The sequence below is a fragment of the Diabrotica virgifera genome, chromosome 9 (assembly GCF_917563875.1).
Source record: "Diabrotica virgifera virgifera chromosome 9, PGI_DIABVI_V3a".
NCBI lineage: Eukaryota > Metazoa > Arthropoda > Insecta > Coleoptera > Chrysomelidae > Diabrotica > Diabrotica virgifera.
This window is the reverse complement of record NC_065451.1, coordinates 29,209,818-29,228,659: the sequence shown is the minus strand read 5'-3', so window position 1 is coordinate 29,228,659 and position 18,842 is coordinate 29,209,818. Positions and strand designations below refer to the sequence as shown.

The 18,842-nt window shown below is 34.2% G+C and overlaps 4 protein-coding genes across 4 annotated transcripts in view; 1 reads left to right on the top strand and 3 right to left on the bottom strand.

The window, feature by feature from the left end:
* Positions 1-18,842, top strand: part of LOC126892616 (gastrula zinc finger protein XlCGF8.2DB-like) — a 379,454-nt gene that overhangs the window by 215,120 nt on the left and 145,492 nt on the right. The gene's annotated exons all lie outside the window — the stretch shown is intronic.
* On the bottom strand, positions 6,814-12,016 carry LOC126890910 (ATP-dependent DNA helicase PIF1-like). The gene is made up of 2 exons (XM_050660076.1): positions 10,922-12,016; positions 6,814-6,825 (listed from the first exon to the last, which is right to left on the bottom strand). The coding sequence occupies exons 1-2, from the start codon at positions 12,014-12,016 to the stop codon at positions 6,814-6,816; spliced, it is 1,107 nt and encodes a 368-aa protein (XP_050516033.1).
* On the bottom strand, positions 12,156-14,648 carry LOC126890909 (uncharacterized). Its single transcript, XM_050660075.1, has one exon. The coding sequence runs from the start codon at positions 14,646-14,648 to the stop codon at positions 12,156-12,158; it is 2,493 nt and encodes an 830-aa protein (XP_050516032.1).
* LOC126890908 (uncharacterized) lies at positions 14,762-15,430 on the bottom strand. Its single transcript, XM_050660074.1, has 2 exons — positions 15,408-15,430; positions 14,762-15,217 (listed from the first exon to the last, which is right to left on the bottom strand). Exon 2 carries the CDS (start codon positions 15,209-15,211, stop codon positions 14,762-14,764), a length of 450 nt encoding a protein of 149 aa, XP_050516031.1. The 5' UTR covers positions 15,212-15,217; positions 15,408-15,430.

The window sequence follows — 18,842 nt, the reverse complement described above, 5'->3', positions numbered from 1 at the left end:
CGGTTGATTTGAACCTTTTCCTTTGTGTGGTAGTTTATAATAGGAACGGCAATCGTCCAGAATGCGTAACAAAGTGGCGGTATCGATATTAGATATTTATAAATGTAAGAAATTCGAGTAGTCGCTTTAAAGATGAGCACGTTCCGGTATTTTAACATACTATTAATTACTTTTATTATTTTAAAAATTGGAAATAACAATTTTTTTGTATTTTAAAAATTTGAAATAAAAATTTTTTTGATCCAAAACTGACGTTTTGTCGGTGGGGTAGGGGGTGTTGGGTTAAAATTGTGCTGAATCCTATTTTTTAAACACATAGAACGTAAAAAGATGAAAAAAATTGAATTGTGGGATTGCTTTATACTTTATAGATTGTATGTGCATACCGTTGGGCAACAATTTTGGAGCAAATATGGGAGTGCTTTGAGTAGTTACATAGGCACACATTCTTTTCGTTTATGAACACTTACAAGTTGCATTATACATTATACATTTTACATTATATAAAATATAAACCAAAACCTTTCTCTCATCTAGCTTAAATTTGATTTCTCTACTCAATGCTTTGTTCATTTTTTGTTCGTTTCATTATACCGATTTTACAGATAGTTATTATTTTAGGTGTCTCTTGCGAAGACATTCACAATGATGCACGAAACCTATTAAAGTATACTGGAAATAATTTTAACCAAAAGTTACCTGCTACTACGGATGTGAACATCGAAGAAAAACATTTTGAATGTGGAATATGCTCCAAACAATTAACAACAAGTTATTCTTTAACAGTACATATGAGAGTGCATACTGGTGAAAAACCGTTTAAATGTGAAATTTGCACCAAACAGTTTTCAGCAAACACAGGTTTAGCTAGACATATGAGAGTGCATACTGGTGAAAAACCTTTCTCATGCAAAATATGCACCAAACAGTTTTCAAGGAAACAAGTTTTAAAATGGCATATGAGAGTGCATACTGGTGAAAAACCATTTGGATGTGTAATTTGCACTAAACAGTTATCAACGAAACAAGCTTTAAAATGGCATTTGACGGTGCATACTGGTGAAAAACCATTTGAATGTGAAATTTGCACCAAACAGTTTTCGATGAAGGCTAATTTAAGAGTACATTTAAATTTGCATACCGGTGGAAAACCATTTGAATGTGCAATTTGCACTAAACAGTTTTCAAGCAAAGAAATTTTAAAACGGCATATGGTAGTGCATACTGGTGAAAATCCATTTGAATGTGCAATTTGCACTAAACAGTTTTCAAGCAAAGAAGTTTTAAAACGGCATATGGTAGTGCATACTGGTGAAAAACCGTTTAAATGTGAAATTTGCACCAAACAGTTTTCAACGAAACAAGTTTTAAAATGTCATATGAGAGTGCATACTGGTGAAAAACCTTTCTCATGCAAAATATGCACCAAACAGTTTTCAAGGAAACAAGTTTTAAAATGGCATATGAGAGTGCATACTGGTGAAAAACCATTTGAATGTGTAATTTGCACCAAACAGTTATCAACGAAACAAGCTTTAAAATGGCACTTGACGGTGCATACTGGTGAAAAACCGTTTAAATGTGAAATTTGCACCAAACAGTTTTCAACGAAACAAGTTTTAAAATGTCATATGAGAGTGCATACTGGTGAAAAACCATTTCAATGTGAGATTTGCACCAAACAGTTTTCAACGAAGCAACTCTTAAAATCGCATATCAGAGTCCATACTGGTGAAAAACCCTTTACATGTGAAATTTGCACCAAACAATTTTCAACAAAGGGTTCTTTAACAATACATATGAAAGTGCATACTGGTGAAACAACTTTCTCGTGCAAAATATGATCCAAACAGTTTTTATACAGAACTAGCTTAACAGCACATATGAAAACACACTTGTGATTAGGATAAGGTCCGTACCTCACCGGGACGCCATGGCCACCATGGATTGCCAAGAACGCTGCCCGTTTCCACCACATTCGCTCTCGTTACATATACATAGACAGAAATGGACGTGGAAGAAATCGCACTGTTATATTATTTTTAACTTGCGACCTAAGTCGCAAAAATATTAAGCAGAAGAAAGAAGGAAAAAATATGGGTACATCCTTTTATACCAAAGCGAAACGAAAGTGGTATTTTTGGCAAATTATATGAAGACTTCTTGAAATATCAGAGTAATCCTTTGAGGCACTGTTTCACAAATATAACCGACTTTCGGTCTCTACAATAAATCTTTCTGTATCAAAATTGGCGACTGGTTGGCGACTGAATGAGTGACGGTAAGTACACTCTCGTTAATATTGCTGGTATCGTCGCCAAGTGTCCAGGGTAGCCAGTCGCCACAAGAGGAACTGTAGACAGTGGCGATGCCTCCAATACAGGCCCGTCGCCAAGTGGTTGCCAAGTGTTGTACCTGCCATTCATTTTAAAAGAATTAATTGGAAGCGTCGCTGGCTACGTCGCCATGGCATCCCGGTGGCGATTTTACAAAATATACCCGCTCTCAGCACAAGCTCCGCCTCCTACGCATACGTCGTCCACAAAACTGTAAGAATCACTACCCGCTCTCAACACATCTTACAAAATATACTCGATTCCAGCACATATGAGTCAAGTTTATATTTTTCGAGCTCTTTGCGAGTGAATATGTTTTTCAACAACAAACACTCGTTTTTCGACGGTTTTCGCAAATAACTCAAAAAGTAAGTTTTCTACCGAAAAAAAAATATGTTTAGCAAAAAGATAGCTTATAAAAAGTGAAAAAAATGATGTATATATGAAGTCTGTACACCCAGTAGAAGCAAAGTTGTAGCTAATGAAAAGTAGGTTCTTCGTCAAATAGATTATTTAAACGTGAAATAACCAAAAAACGTGAAATAACCGTTTCTATGATCAAAAGTAAGTAAATTACGCTAAAAATAATATTGGTCTCTTTTTTTTGTTAAAAAAATGATAAAAATCGCCTTCTAGTTAGAATCCGAAATGAAATGAATCGTTACTGCTTCACAAGCTACTTATGTATTGTTTATATTATGTAAGTTTCATCGGCTCAAAATGCTCATTTAAAAAAATTGTTTTAAAGTAATTTTTAACTTTGAAAAACATTCCTTTTTCGTCAAAATAACTTAAAAATTATACGTGATACCAAAAATCTCAAGGGATAAAAAATGTATGCTTTTCTTTTCTGGATGTTTTGAATTTTTTTGTTTTCGTGTAAGACAAAAACTGGTTAATATAAAATGTATTGATAGCGGGTACGGATACTTCCAGTTCTGGATGACGTCTGTGTAGAAGGCGGAGCTTGTGCTGACAGTGGGTATATTTTGTAAAATCGCGTCCCGGTGAGGTATGGTCCTCAGATGGGCACAGTGCTACTCTTGAAAAAAAAACGTATCAAATATCGGATAATTATATCCTATTAAATTTTTGTTATTTGATCATAAAATATCAAAATTTGATTCCAACCTGTACATACATTTTGATCCTTAATAAATATTTTCTAATGAAATAGTTTTAGGCCGAAATACTTCCTAAAAAATTGCCCTGAGTTAAAATTGCGCTGAGTCCTATTTTTTAAACACATAGAACTTAGAAAAGTGAAAAAAAATGAATTCTGGGAGGGCTTTATACTTTTTAGATTCTATGTGGAGCAAATATGGGAGTGCTTTGAGTAGTTACATAGTCAAACATTTTTTTCGTTTATGAACACTTACAATTTGCATTATATAAACCAAAACCTTTCTCTCATCCAGCTTAAATTTGATTTCTCTACTTATGCTTTGTTCATTTTTTGTTCGTTCCATTATACAGATTTTACAGATAGTTATTATTTAAGGTGTCTCTCGCGAAGACATCAACAATGATGCACGAAACCTATTAAAGTACACTGGAAATAATTTGGACCAAAAGTTACTGCTACTACGGATGTGAACATCGAAGAAAAACATTTTGAATGTGGAATATGCTCCAAACAATTAACAACAAGTTATTCTTTTTAACAGTACATATGGGAGTGCATACTGGCGAAAAACCATTTTCATGTGAAATTTGCGCCAAATAATGTTCATCAATGTTGTTCTGAAGCTATTTCCTTGTGGCATTTTTATAAGTAAGTATTTTCTATGGGAAATAAGCCACAATTTTACTAAAAAATGAATTTATTAACGTTTCGAAGCCCAAATCGGGTTTCGTTGTCAAAATACAAATTCATCAAAGAGTAATTTAAAAGCACAAATATGACGGTGCCTTCTAGTGAAACACCACTTGAATGTGAAATTTGCACCAGACCGTTTTCAACGAAAAAAAGCATATATGAGAGTGCATACCCTTTACATGTGAAATTTGCACCAAACAGTTTTCAACGAATACACATTTAACTATACATTTAAGAGTGCATACTGGTGAAAAACCGTTCTCATGCAAAATATGCACCAAACAGTTTTTAAGGAAAGAAGTTTTCATATGAAATTGCATACTGGTGAAAAACTAGTTGAATGTGAAATATGCTCCAAACAAATTAACAAGTTTTTCTTTAAAAATACACATGAGAGTGCATACTGGTGGAAAACCTTTTTCATGCAAAATTTGCACCAAAGAGTTTTCAAGTAAATATGTTTTAAAATCGCATATGAAATTGCATACTGGTGAAAAACTATTTGAATGTGAAATTTGCACCAAAAAGTTTTCAACAAACACACATTTAACTATACAGTGGAACCCCGATTATCCGTGCTCCTCGGGACCAAAGGGTTGCACGGATAATTGAAAAGCACGGATAATCCGAACATGTATTTCTTATGTATAATACATATGTACGTATACACATACATATATACCTACCATAAAAAATAACAGAAAAAAATAAATCTTTCATTATGAGTCTCTCTTTCGTCATATAGAGTTTCCGTCAGGTGATTTACGATGACGCTATTTTGATAAAACCTCAAAAACGCAACTTGAGTAATAGAAAATCATAGCACGGATAATCCGCACCCGGATAATCGGGGTTCTACTGTACATATGATTATGAGAGTGCATACTGATGAAAAACCTTTCACATGCAAAATATGCTTCAAGCAATTTTCACACACACAAAGTTTAAAATATCATATAACAACGAATACTGGTGAAAATCCTTTGACTTGTGAAATTTGCAGCAAACGGTTTTCAAAAAGTTCTGATTTTCAAAGACATGTAAGAGTACACACTGGAGAAAAACTTGGTCACTGATGAAAGGCTGTATAAATGTGAAATTTGCGCTAAACAATTTTCAAGAAACTATAATTTAAAAACACATATGACAGTGCATACTGGTGAAAAACCTTTCACATGCAAAATCACGCACCAAACAGTTTTCACGCAGTGATAACTTAACAGCACATATTAAAACACACACTAGTGAGTAGAGTGAGATGGGCACAGTGCTGCTGTAAAGGTCTGCGCTCATTAGATCGAATCGGTCGACAACGGAACGGACCACTACAGCCCGGAATTAAATGCCTAAGAATAGGTCTCCACGAGCGAGAAATTGACGTAGAAGAAAAATGAAGCGCAATAAATGAAAACAACAGCGACAATACTGGGCAGCTCCACGGAGCTGTAAATTGTCGCTCAAGATGGGCAAAAGCCGCGTCGTCAATATTATGTCGCAGAGGGAGTGGTCCAGGCCTATTCTTTAGCAGTTATTTAAAGCTCATGATACTATGGCAAGAAGATAAATCAACGCGCATGATGGTCTTGCATCCCTATCGCTCACTGTGACGTAAACCAGAGACAACTTTGATTCAACTGAATTCTTTATTTGTATTCATGTTCATTCGTGTTAATAAAATAGTTATCTCTCACGTGTTGCTTCAAACCGTATTGAATGAGATTATTGTTTATTCGTTTATGTAGTAAAAACTTTTATATTATATAGTTATATAAATTTTGTGGTGAAAACGTTCAGTTTACTGTGTTAATATCACCTAATTTGCTTATCGAACGCAAGTTGCTCTCGGTTATTTGTACCTACTTTATAAAGAAGACTAATTTTTGTTTATCATGTATTGTGCAGTGGTGGGTTGTGTAAACAATAACAATAAAAAAGTAAAACTTTTTCGAAGTGTCGTTTTTTCGTGTTTCCTAGAGACAAACACATATGTAAATTGTGGGTCTCCAAGTGTTTTCAGCGTTACCTATTCGAATCCAGTTTGAGAGTTACTTAATAATACAGAAAAACTAGATTTAAATATTGCTCACAAAATAAATAAAGACTTTTTGACTCACTTTGTCAAAGGTGCTCAACGCCAAAATGTTAAATTTGCCACTAAATTATTTTCACATACAGTTTCTCGAGCCATTTCTAGATTAGGAATTTTAGGTTTATATAAAAATAAAAACAACAATTGGCTTGAGTGCTCTGACTTCTTCAAAACTGTTAATGATTGGTTTGATATTTTTAACTCCAGAGTACCTCACAGTAACTCTAGAAATCATATGAAAGCGTATGAGCTGGCTTTGAGGGAACAAAATGAAATTTTAAATAAAATTGAGCAGACAATATTATCTGTAAGAAAAATGGGATCCAAATCTTCCAATCTACTTCCATTTCAGCGAGGTATAATAATATCAATAAGATCTTTAAAACAACTTTTTGTTGACTTAAAAAAGGACTTTGATATAAAATATATATTATCTTACAATCTTAATCAGGACCCTCTAGAAGGACTATTTTCAATTGTAAGAGCAGTTGGTGGTCTACATGATCATCCAACTGCTATGGAATTTAAGTACAGATTAAGAAACTATGTAATGGGTAGAAATGATTAAATTATTTCAGCATCTGCAAACGTAAATGATGCATCAGAGTCTGCGAATGTTACTATTACCAGTCCAATTAATTGTGAAATTTTCACTGAATAGATGTTTTCCTCACTAAACCTGCCTAGTGGTGATACAGAAATTGATCACGAAGGTTTAGTTGACAGTGAAGAAGATTTTATTAGTCCGAATATAACAGACCTGGAATGGGATGGATTGAAGAATTTAGCCGGCTTCATTGCATTTAAGTTAAAAAAAAGAAACACTTGGATATATTCCGAATGCTAACGATAAATCGTTTACTTGGGTAAACCACGTTTCTGGGGGTGGTTTACTAAAACCAACCCTGGAATTTGTAACTAAATGTAGCGAACTGGAACATATTTTTCGTACTTATAATCGCAGTACATTAAAAATTAGTAAACATCTGAAAAACCTATTAGAAGCCGCAAAACAAGTAAATCTCAGTGACGACGTAAAATTACTTTTTTTAGATTTAAAATGTGTTTTAAAATAAAAATATTAAAGACTATTTCACTAGACTGTTTTTAACTGATAAAACTTCATAGCAACGCATCGTTTCCTACTGACGAAACTCCTTAACGACGTGATTTCTCAGCGACAAAATTATGACAGATCCGTCACGAAAGTTTCTGGTAATATCAAATAAATAAAGATTATATTTCGTTGATATTGTGCATTAATTGTCTCGTGAAATAGTCTTGTCGAATATCATTCGAGAGAAAATTATTTACAGGCAAAATTTTCTCCTGGTTTCCAAGTTCGTTGCCTTTTGGTAATTTTCGCTTATGAAATTTTGACAAAATCACTCGACTGACGTCTCGTGATTTAAGTCAAAATTTAATTCGCGAAAATTGCCAGGCAACAAACTTTCATACCAGTCAAAAATATTGCCAGCAAAATTTTCTCTCTTGTGATATTATATACGATAATTACAATATCCGCAAGAGAAAAATCATAAAAATTGTCAAATAATATCATGAATAAATAATAATAAATAATATTCATAAAGTCTGAAGTATGACACGCTTTTCGTTTATTTTTCAAATTATTTACGTTTTACCGGCTTTGTATAATATTTAATTTATGTCTCATAGCTTTATTTATTTTGTTTGTAATGTACACAATCAAATCGTAGATTCATATATTTCTATAATTAATTTTACAAATTAATTATGCATTTTCAAACCACGTATTCACATAAAGTAACTAGTTATGGAGTCTTAGTGCAACATATGGCATCAAGGGCCACTCACCGTTAACAGTTCAAGTTTCAAGTTATTCATTTATTGTAATGAAACAGCGTTGCCATATGATTCATCGTCAAAATAAGATACACACAAGTTCCCTGGTTTAGTCTCGCAGTGACGTCATGCGCCAGTCGATTGAACTTAGAATATTGCAAGTGTGCATATCTTCCTGTCATAGTATCATGTTTAAAGCTCGTTTCTGGCTCCACTGGCAATAATGTGTCGCTTGTAGGTGCAATTGCCATTCAATCAGATCTTTTTATTCTTGTACGTTTATTTTGCTGTGTTTGCTATTTTGTATTGTATTCATATTGGAAAAAAATTGAGTTTGATAGTGAACTACACTCACCGGCACAAAATTCCGCCACCCTAAATTTTTGATCAAGTTAGACAATTTATAACTTTATTATTTGTACTCCGATTTTCAAGATTCTTGCACCAGTTTGTAGGTACATGTGTTGTTATCGTTTGGTATTATTCCGGTAACAAAATTTTTTTGCTTCTATGGCACTATACAGGGGTGAATGGAAGCGTTGTGTTTTCTCCTAACTTTAAAAAATTCTGTGGAAAAATGGAATAGCTGATTTTCTCTCAGTCCTGTCATATTTTCCCGGAGGCATCACTAAAATTTTGTTTTTTGAATTATCTTAATATCCCTTTTCTTGTAAGAGCTGAACCATTTTTTTAAATAAAAACACTGATTGACTCATAAAATAGAGGTTGGATTAGAATGGCCCGCATGCAGCCCAGATCTCAATCCTATTGAGCATTGATGGGATGAATTAAAAAAAGCTATTCGCCGTCATCCTAGGCCTCAAAAAAATTTGGTACAGTTATGGTCCTGGTAGAGGAATATCGAGCTATTCCCCAGGCAAGGATACTTTATTCGATGCTAAACAGATTGCGAGCAGTCGTTGCTACAAGAAGTGGAAATTCCCGCTATTAAATTGTTTTGTTTTGTTGTTAATTTTGTTTTATTTTGTTAATTTTAGTGCGTGTGATATTTTTAATCAAATAAACCTTCAAAGCAGTGTTTTTATTTACAAGCCCTTACAAGAAAAGAGATATTCTGATAGATAGTTCAAAAAACAAAACCTCAGTGAGGATATTATCCAGGATAATACAAAAGGAGTATGAAACAAAATCAGCCCTCCAATTTTTCCACAGAATTTTTTAAAATTAGGAGAAAAAACAACACTTCCATTCTGCCGTCCTTAGGAAAAACGCCGTATCTGCAGAGAGATCACATTTGAGTAAAATCGGTTTTTGCTTAAATGTCTGGCCGTTAAAAACTATTTAGATTTTTTTTTGTTTTCTACTTTATATACATAATAAATATAGAATTCATATTTATACATAAGATTTTCAAAATATATATTATTTACTCTAAAAACTCGTGTTACTGCGTTCTTTCTAAGTATACTACATAAATTAACTTCTTCCTCCTTAGAAAGAATGCAGTACTGCGTTTGAGCTAAGCTTTTTCGTATTTTATAATACAGTAGACTCTCTCTATAACGAACACGGTTATTACGAGGTTTCGCTTATAACGAGGTACACTAGATGTCATATGAAATTCCTATTGAACAACACCCCTATAACGAGGCATATTTGGATATAACGAGGAAAAATGAAATCGTAAAATATGTATCTTTATTATTCTTTATCTATTTTTAGCGCTGTAATGGCTATAAGTAAATACCTCAACTAGGTACCTGTATACATAAATTCCCAACATCTGTGCGGTTATCGAGGGTAGTGCTTTAATAAAAATCCACCGCCTACCGATAATAAACTTCTTCCTGTTCTGTTTATCTATTGGCCGATACTGAATATTGTAAAAAAAATTATAATTTATGATGGCGAAGCCTTATTGTCGAGGAAACAATATTTAGCATTTTATATTGCTCCGAGTGGCAGCACTATAGAAAGTTAATATTTTAGACAACTATATATGTATGCACAATATTATTGTTGTCTGATATAACGAGATCCGCGTATAACGAGGTAATTAGTCTGCCATTTCAGTTCTCGTTTTTACATTTTTTATAAAAGCTTGTCATGAAAATAGACAAAAAAAAGTGCTGGAAATAATTTTGGAATTAATAAATTTGCCGCCAAGGGGCGTTTCTTGCATTTTAAAATTAAAAACATTCCAGAAACGATTAACATTTACTATCAAGTTTATTTTTAATTATTCATTATTAGACATTGATTTAACTACTTATGTACTTTATACCACATTTTTATTTGGAAATTCTACGACCTACGGCGACCAAAATACTTCGTACCAAAATTCGTATTTCGAAGAAACTTTATAAAATTTGCGTTGTTTAAAATGCCTGATATAACGTAGTGATACAATGTCGCATCAACAACAATATACATACACATATGAAACTCCGCTATACTTCAGGAAACTCCACATTTAGTGGAAGTATTTGTCTCACTTAGTAGTACCGCATTGTTTTTAGAACCACACATTATTTCTTGATCACCAACATAATATATGTGTTTAGATTTTCTGTTGATAAAGAAAAATAGTCTTCTGCACTATTAACTTTGTTCTATTTGACATATTTAAAAAATTATATCAAACAACCATTCTCGTTGAAAAATGGCAACAAACTAACCTTATTAAAAACTAGCTATAATACCCGGCTTCGCCCGGGAGTTGATATGAGATTACGCGGTAGTTGCAATAAAAAAATAAACTATGACGTAATAGTAAAAAAATTTATTGAAAACATTCGCTCATTTTTTACACTATTTGCTTATAAACAACGTTTTTCATTTTATTGTCTGGAGTATATATATATATATATATAGATTTTTCGGATTTCCTACCCTTGAGCAAGCTACATATAGCTGACCGTGAGAGAAGCAGGGTTCTTTGAGGTTAATGCCACAATATTTTAAAGTTTGTCCTTGCGCTTTGTTAATTGTAAAACTAAAAGCTAATTTAATTGGAAATTGCAATCTTTTAAATTGAAATGGCAATTCAGAAGAGATCAGTGGTATTCTAGGTATAAATACTGTTTGTCCTTTGTTCTTTCCAGAAATAAGTTCAGCTTCAATAATATTATTCGATAGCTGTTTTACGATCATCCTCGTTCCATTACATAGTTTTGGAGAGCTGAGATTTCTCAGTAGTATGATTGGAGATCCAATTTTCAAACGAAGGCAGTGTAATGGCATTCCGGGTACTTGTAAAGAGTTCAGAAATTCTGTGGGGAAGTTGACACTTTCCTCGCTGGATACCATCGTGTCCATCGATTTATATATTCTCTCTTCACCAGGTATTTTCTTTAGAATATTAAAATTGATATCGTCAACAACATTATTTTTAGTAGCCAAAATTGCTCTTTGAAATAACCACTCTACGTTGGTATAGTTCTGAACAAAATTTGGATAAATTTTGTCGATTAGATCGTTTTCAGTAGTGGCTATGTTACAGAAATCACTATTGAGTTCAATGAGGCCGGTCGTTTGGTTAGTAGGATATGTGTCTTCACCTATTTGTAAAAGTATTTTAGCAAAATGTGCTGTTGTTTCATCTTTTGATAATTCAACTCTCATGTTTTTTGTTAATTGCAGTATTTGTACTTGTGACCAGAGATGTGACTTTTTTAAGCATGCATTGATTTCGTCTGCTGGTGTTGACTTGGGAATAACTGGAAGTGTTTGTCGAAAATCTCCCGACAGTATGAGTAGAGCTCCTCCCATTATTTCAGAGTTTTTTCGCAATTCTTGTAATGTTCTGTCCATTGCTTCAAGTGATTTTTTATGGGCCATGGTGCATTCATCCCATAAGATAACTTTAGCTTGTTTTAGACATTGACCCCGTCCAGATTTTCCTGAGATTTTACATACCGGGAATTGTTGTTCTGCTATATTCAACGGTAGTTGTAAAGCAGAATGGGCAGTTCGTCCTCCTTCCATAAGTGTTGCTGCAATGCCGGATGATGCTAGTGCCAGTGCGATGTGTTTTTTAACACGTATTTCTGCCAGTATTAGATTTATTAGAAACGTTTTACCGGTGCCTCCTGGTGCGTCCAAGTAAATAATTCCACCAGTGTTGTTAATTATCCGGTCCATTATAACGTCGTAAACTTTTTTTTTGATTTTCATTGAGGAGTGGTTTGTTGTGAGCAATGTATTCAAGCAGTTCATTGACGTTGTAGCTTTTTTCCTTTGTAATTTCGTAGTTTAACACACTGAAAGCATTTCTTTGTGGTGCTGGCATTCCAAGTTCTACTAAAGCCTGGTTATTTATTGCTAAACATTTATCTTCTAAGCGAATGAGTGTTTCATTGAAGATGTCATCATTGAATTCTATAGTCAGTTCTGGATTAGTTTGTCGGATTTGGTACAATATATCATCACTCATACTCCTCTTGAAAGCGTCCCATAGTTGTTTTGGGTTCGATGGGTTACATGTTGTTAGAATTATGGCGAATAACTCTCGAAGTTGTTCAGCTGAAGCTATGAGTGTAGCTTCTTGTAGTGTTAATTCCCAGTGGTTATCGTTTTCCAATAATCCTAAGCGTTGACATGCTTCTCTGTACGTCTGGCATAGGTAGCCGTTAATAGTCCTGAGATCTGTGAAACTTGTTGGTCCCCGTATTTCGTGTAACAACATCCGGAGATAGAAACATTCGGCATTGTTTGGATGTACAGTGTATACTCGACCTATTGTGTCAGCTTTCATGATTTCTGGATGACCCTCCTCTGGCATTCCTTGTTTTCGTCGTTGAAAAATTTTCCTTGTTTTGTCCCACGTATAATAAATAGGGACGTCAACATCCAGTAATGTCTTTGCGAATGAATCCGTTTGGCACAGTTGAAAAAAAGCTGTTAATGTTGTGTTCTCAGGTGGTTCGCTTGCAATTTTTCTAGCCGAGTCTCTTGTGAAGTAAACTCTTTGTCCATTCTCCAAATGTACTGCTAGATGCTGCACAGCTGGTTTGCGTTCATGTATGGGAAAACTAAAAATCCTCCATGCTGTTTCGTTACTGTTGATGTATCTTCCCATTTGGTACATAAGAATCTCATCATTTCTGTTATTTTGTTCGCTATTTTGGACTATTTGGAATACTGCCATATCACTACCTTTGTTTACGTACTTACATATGTATTTAATAGATTTTACTGAATTGCAGTATTCAACGTTTATGTGAGCTTGGAACATTTTCGAAAGTAGTGGGTTATATGGTACTACCCATTGGTTATCTATTTCCAGTTCGTCTTTGCCTTGTATTCTTATTTTTGCTGTGAAGCCACCATTTTTCGGTGATCGTCTTCTATATTTCGGATAGCCGTCTTCTTCAGTTTTTGTATCATCCAAGTATGGTTTTGGATATTTTTTTGTACATTTTCCATCACTCATGCATGGTGCATTGAAGTTTAATGATCCACATGGTCCGTGAATCATGTTTTTCACTACTATGTTGTACAGTTCCGGATCTTTTTGTAGATCGGGAAATTCTGCTTGGATGATTTTGTCAATATCCGTGGAATAAATTTTATCGTGTAGCCATATGAGATTGTGTGAGTGAGGTAATCCTCGTTTTTGCCACTCAATTGTATACATCCAGCATCGAACGGTTCCAAAGATGTGGTATTTTGTGATGACTTCAATAAATCTTTTTTGTTTTTGTCGAAAAACTCGGGCTATTATGTCGTGTCGATCCATGGAGGTTTGTCCGTATTTTAGTTGTTCTTTGATGTCTGGCCATGATGAGTTGCATGTAAATGTTATGAAGAGATCAGGTCGTCCATATTTTCTTACGTAAGTCATGGCATCTTGAGTATATTCATGCATATGTCTTGGACTTCCTGTGTATGATGAGGGTAAGATTACCATTGTTCCAATATCGTCAATATTGCCGTCATTCATGATCGCGTCTCGAAGATGGATGTATTCTTCTGTGCGTAGTTTCTTCTGATTCAGTCTTATGTAAAGCATCCGTTCTGCTTCTATTTTTGCGTACATATCTACCAGAAATTGTTGAAATAAACGGCGAGTGTTGAGTATGTGATTGTATGTTTCATTGTCTCTGATCATTAAGCGGTAAGCATAGAACTCATTGGAAGTGACTTTTTTGTTTGTTTCTATGCCTGTTTCAGGATGCACTTGTTTTATATTGAAATGGTATCCGTCCTCTCCGTGCAGAAATATTAATGGATATTGAAGAGCATCATAGGAACGGTGTGTCTCTGCAATGCGTTGTAGTCCTTTTCCTCTTCGTTGTACAATTATGTCACGGCTTGTATTTTCATTGTCTACAATTACGATGGCAACTTCATCTATCTGAGGTGCATTAAATCTACGTTCGTGCTCTCCAGGTGGTCTTTTATCGGCTCGAATTACAATTTTATAGTCATCAGAAATCATGCGGTCTAATGTTGTTTTGAATATGTAAATCAATTGATTGTATCTGTGTAAGATCTTCTGTACATTTCGGATTATTTCGCGACTCAATCCATTAAAATTTGTGCATCGTTGATCAATTTCTTGTTCTTCATTTCCGATGAAATATACTTGCAGAAATTTATAGTCTTCGTTAGGCATTGGCAGTAACGATCCTATTTTGTGATAAATTTGCCCCTGAATTGAAAATACATATTCAAATTTATTTCTATTAGGTCGAAGTAACACCGAAAGAAGTCATTTGAAAGCAGGAGTTATATGATCTTATATTTTGAAGAAAGTGTTTTGATTCTTGTGTTTCCCCGGTCATGTAATGTAGGAGGTGCTTCCAGTGGTGGTAGTCGAATTTTTCCATTCATGCAACAGAGACCTGCTGTTTCTTTACTGAATTTTTTCGCGTGGCCAAATTGGCAAATGTTATCCATTTTTCCGATCACAACATGTTTATGATTGTAATATTTTTTCGTCGGTTCGTAGTGGAATGCTTCCTTTGTTAAATTATCTTTTAAAATTCTCGATTCTTCTATACTTTCGTTCTCTTTTCTTTCTTCATTTTTTGTGCTTCTCAGAGTTCTCATCCTAGTTCGTTGATTTTGTAAACGTGCTTCGCGCTCTTCTTCCGTTTCATTTCTTCTATGTTCTTTTTGTTTCCGCCGTTTCGCTGCAGAACTGGCAAGATCTCCTCCTTTTTTACGTCTAGGCATTGTATTCTGTAAAATATAAATTAAATAAACATTTTATAGACAAACAATTAAAAGAAAAAGAAAAACAACCATTAGAATTAATTAAAGACACTATTAATTATCTTTTCAAAAATAATTATTTTTTAAAAAATAATTAATATAAATAATTAATAATCAAACAGAACTTCCTTTTCTGAAGTCGGTTAAAAATACTTACATTTGATATTTCACAATAAAGGCTCACAGGCGACTTTTTTCTTCTCGGCTTCAAAATCGAGAATTAATTAAACACACTATTAAAAATACTGACACGTGATACTTCAAAATAAATGCTCACAGATAACTTCTTTCAGTTCCTTTCGCAATCGCTTTTCAAATCGAACTAACTCTGGCGGGTGATACCGGGCCCTTATATATTCAGAGAGCTAGGCTCTAGCATATTCGGAAAAGTTCGAGAGTATTTTCTTTTACACATTCTAGAATGTACTCGACATTATCGTCCGCCGTAACAATAAGTTCTGCAGCTATAGCATAAGTAGTAAAGGCGCGAAATTTGAAAACTTAAATTTTTAAATATTTTCAGAATTAATAATTAATAATTTGAATAACTAAACTTATCTCGCTTCAACTCCAAAATATATATAATGATGATAATGATGTTAATACCGGAATATTTAAAAGTTTGGCGAAGGGGCGAAATTGGGAATATTTAAAAATTTGGTGGAGGAGCCAGGTCTAGGGCTAGCCAAGCTTGCTAGGAAAAGCCCTTATATCTTTAAAAATACGCCCTTTAAGTTAAAACGGGAACTTACTTGTTCGAGGGGGGATAAAGGGCTATTGCACTATATAAGTCCCTTTATCGTATCGGGAATCCTTTTTAAGTTTTATCGGCACACACATTTTATCAACTTAGTTTTATTATATACTAGCTATAATACCCGGCTTCGCCCGGGAGTTGATATGAGATTACGCGGTAGTTGCAATAAAAAAATAAACTATGACGTAATAGTAAAAAAATTTATTGAAAACATTCGCTCATTTTTTACACTATTTGCTTATAAACAACGTTTTTCATTTTATTGTCTGGAGGAGATAACTTCTTTCAGTTCCTTTCGCAATCGCTTTTCAAATCGAACTAACTCTGGCGGGTGATACCGGGCCCTTATATATTCAGAGAGCTAGGCTCTAGCATATTCGGAAAAGTTCGAGAGTATTTTCTTTTACACATTCTAGAATGTACTCGACATTATCGTCCGCCGTAACAATAAGTTCTGCAGCTATAGCATAAGTAGTAAAGGCGCGAAATTTGAAAACTTAAATTTTTAAATATTTTCAGAATTAATAATTAATAATTTGAATAACTAAACTTATCTCGCTTCAACTCCAAAATAAAAGCTACTTAATGCTGTATAAATACACAAAATTTAATAACTTTATTATAGAAACAAATGTAATTTAAGACTTTGTTGAAATTGGAATTTCAAATTTCGCGTCATTGCTACACATGCTGTAATTGCCCGCAGCGCCATTCGAAACGCAACTCAAATAATCGTTGTTCTGAATGGAGTTCAACTACTCGACAACAGATGGCGCCACTACTTCACTTAATTTTCAAGTTGAGGAATTGGAAAAGCCCTTATATCTTTAAAAATACGTCCTTTAAGTTAAAACGGGAACTTACTTGTTCGAGGGGGGATAAAGGGCTACGATAAAGTCCCTTTATCGTATCGGGAATCCTTTTTAAGTTTTATCGGCACACACATTTTATCAACTTAGTTTTATTATATATAATGATGATAATGATGTTAATACCGGAATATTTAAAAGTTTGGCGAAGGGGCGAAATTGGGAATATTTAAAAATTTGGTGGAGGAGCCAGGTCTAGGGCTAGCCAAGCTTGCTAGGAAAAGCCCTTATATCTTTAAAAATACGCCCTTTAAGTTAAAACGGGAACTTACTTGTTCGAGGGGGGATAAAGGGCTATTGCACTATATAAGTCCCTTTATCGTATCGGGAATCCTTTTTAAGTTTTATCGGCACACACATTTTATCAACTTAGTTTTATTATATATAATGATAATGATTTTACACATGCTGTAAAAATCTGTCAAATGCTTAGGCAGAACGCCGCATCTAGTGCCTGCTTTATTTTATTTTATTTTATTTATTAATCATATGGAAAACCCCATTAAAAGTGTAATTATAAAGTCAATAATAATAATAACTAGCATCAACACAAAAAAGTAGTACACATAAGAAGATGCAATCACAATATACCTAAAATATAAGATGTAACAAATATATCTAACATACAACACTAAATTTAACAAGACGTATTAACATTAATGAAACAGACATTTTTGCAATAATGAACATCATAAAGTCAGAGATCTCTTCAGTTGATCCAATGAAATATTGAAAACATCGACATTACTAACATTCAATAATCCCATATACCTATCGACTGGGCTATGAAAACCATAGGACGTTCTGTGGTAAGAGACATTGAATGTTTTATGATAGCGAAGGGCTTGATTGGGAACATTAAAATCAATTTGGCGCAAGAGACTTGGACAATCAATTTGTGCGTTAATCAACTTATGCAGAAAGACCGCACCAGAGATGTCACGACGTAATCTGAGAGGAAGTAGAGAGAGACGGGACTCTACAGTTGGGTAATCATGGTTAACTATAGTTAAATAAGATTGAATGCGCAGTAACGTAAAAATTTATGTTGGATCCTCTCGACCGTATCGATATGGTTTTGATAGTAAGGGGACCAAACTACCGAACAGTACTCCAACAAGGATCTAACAATTGAGCAATAAACCAATCTCGTTGCTACCACAGAAAAACACTTACAATTTCTCATAACAAAACCTAGAAGCTTAGATGCCTTTACAGAAATAGAATTAATGTGTTCTATAAAAGAAAGTTTTTCATCCATAATGACACCTAAGTCTTTAATGGAAGAAACGCGATTGAGTTGTTGGTTACATATAGTATAACTCGTTTCAACCCTCCCAATCTTATGTGTAAAACTTATGAAAGAGCACTTATTGGTATTTAAATTAAGTCTATTTTGAACACACACACCAGGCATGTAAACAGTCTAAATCCTCCTGCAGCAAATCTTGGTCTCTAATTGTTTCTATAACTCTCCAGAACTTTAAATCATCAGCAAACATTAGACACTTACTATTACGAAAGCTGTCAGTTATATCATTAACAAAGATGTTAAAAAGGAGAGGTGAAGTATGACCACCCTGAGGAACTCCAGAACTTACTTTTATTTCATCGGAGAGATGACTACCAATCTTCACCCTTTGACTGCGACCCGTTAAGTAATTTTTTATCCACTCCACAAATCCAGCATGAAAACCAAACAAGGCCTTAGAGAAATCTGTGTAGGTATATTGCATCGATTTGCTTACCATCCTCGATCCGAGTTAGAAGGTCAGACTGATAGCATACCAAATTTGTCGCAGTGGACTTTTTTTGCAAAAACCATGTTGTGACTCAGATAGTAAATTTCGACAAGACCAAGAAAGCTGCTTAGCTACAAGGCAGTCAAACAGCTTAGGAATAGCAGATTGGATGCAGATACCACGGTAGTTTTCAACATTATCCTTCAGACCACTCTTAAATACAG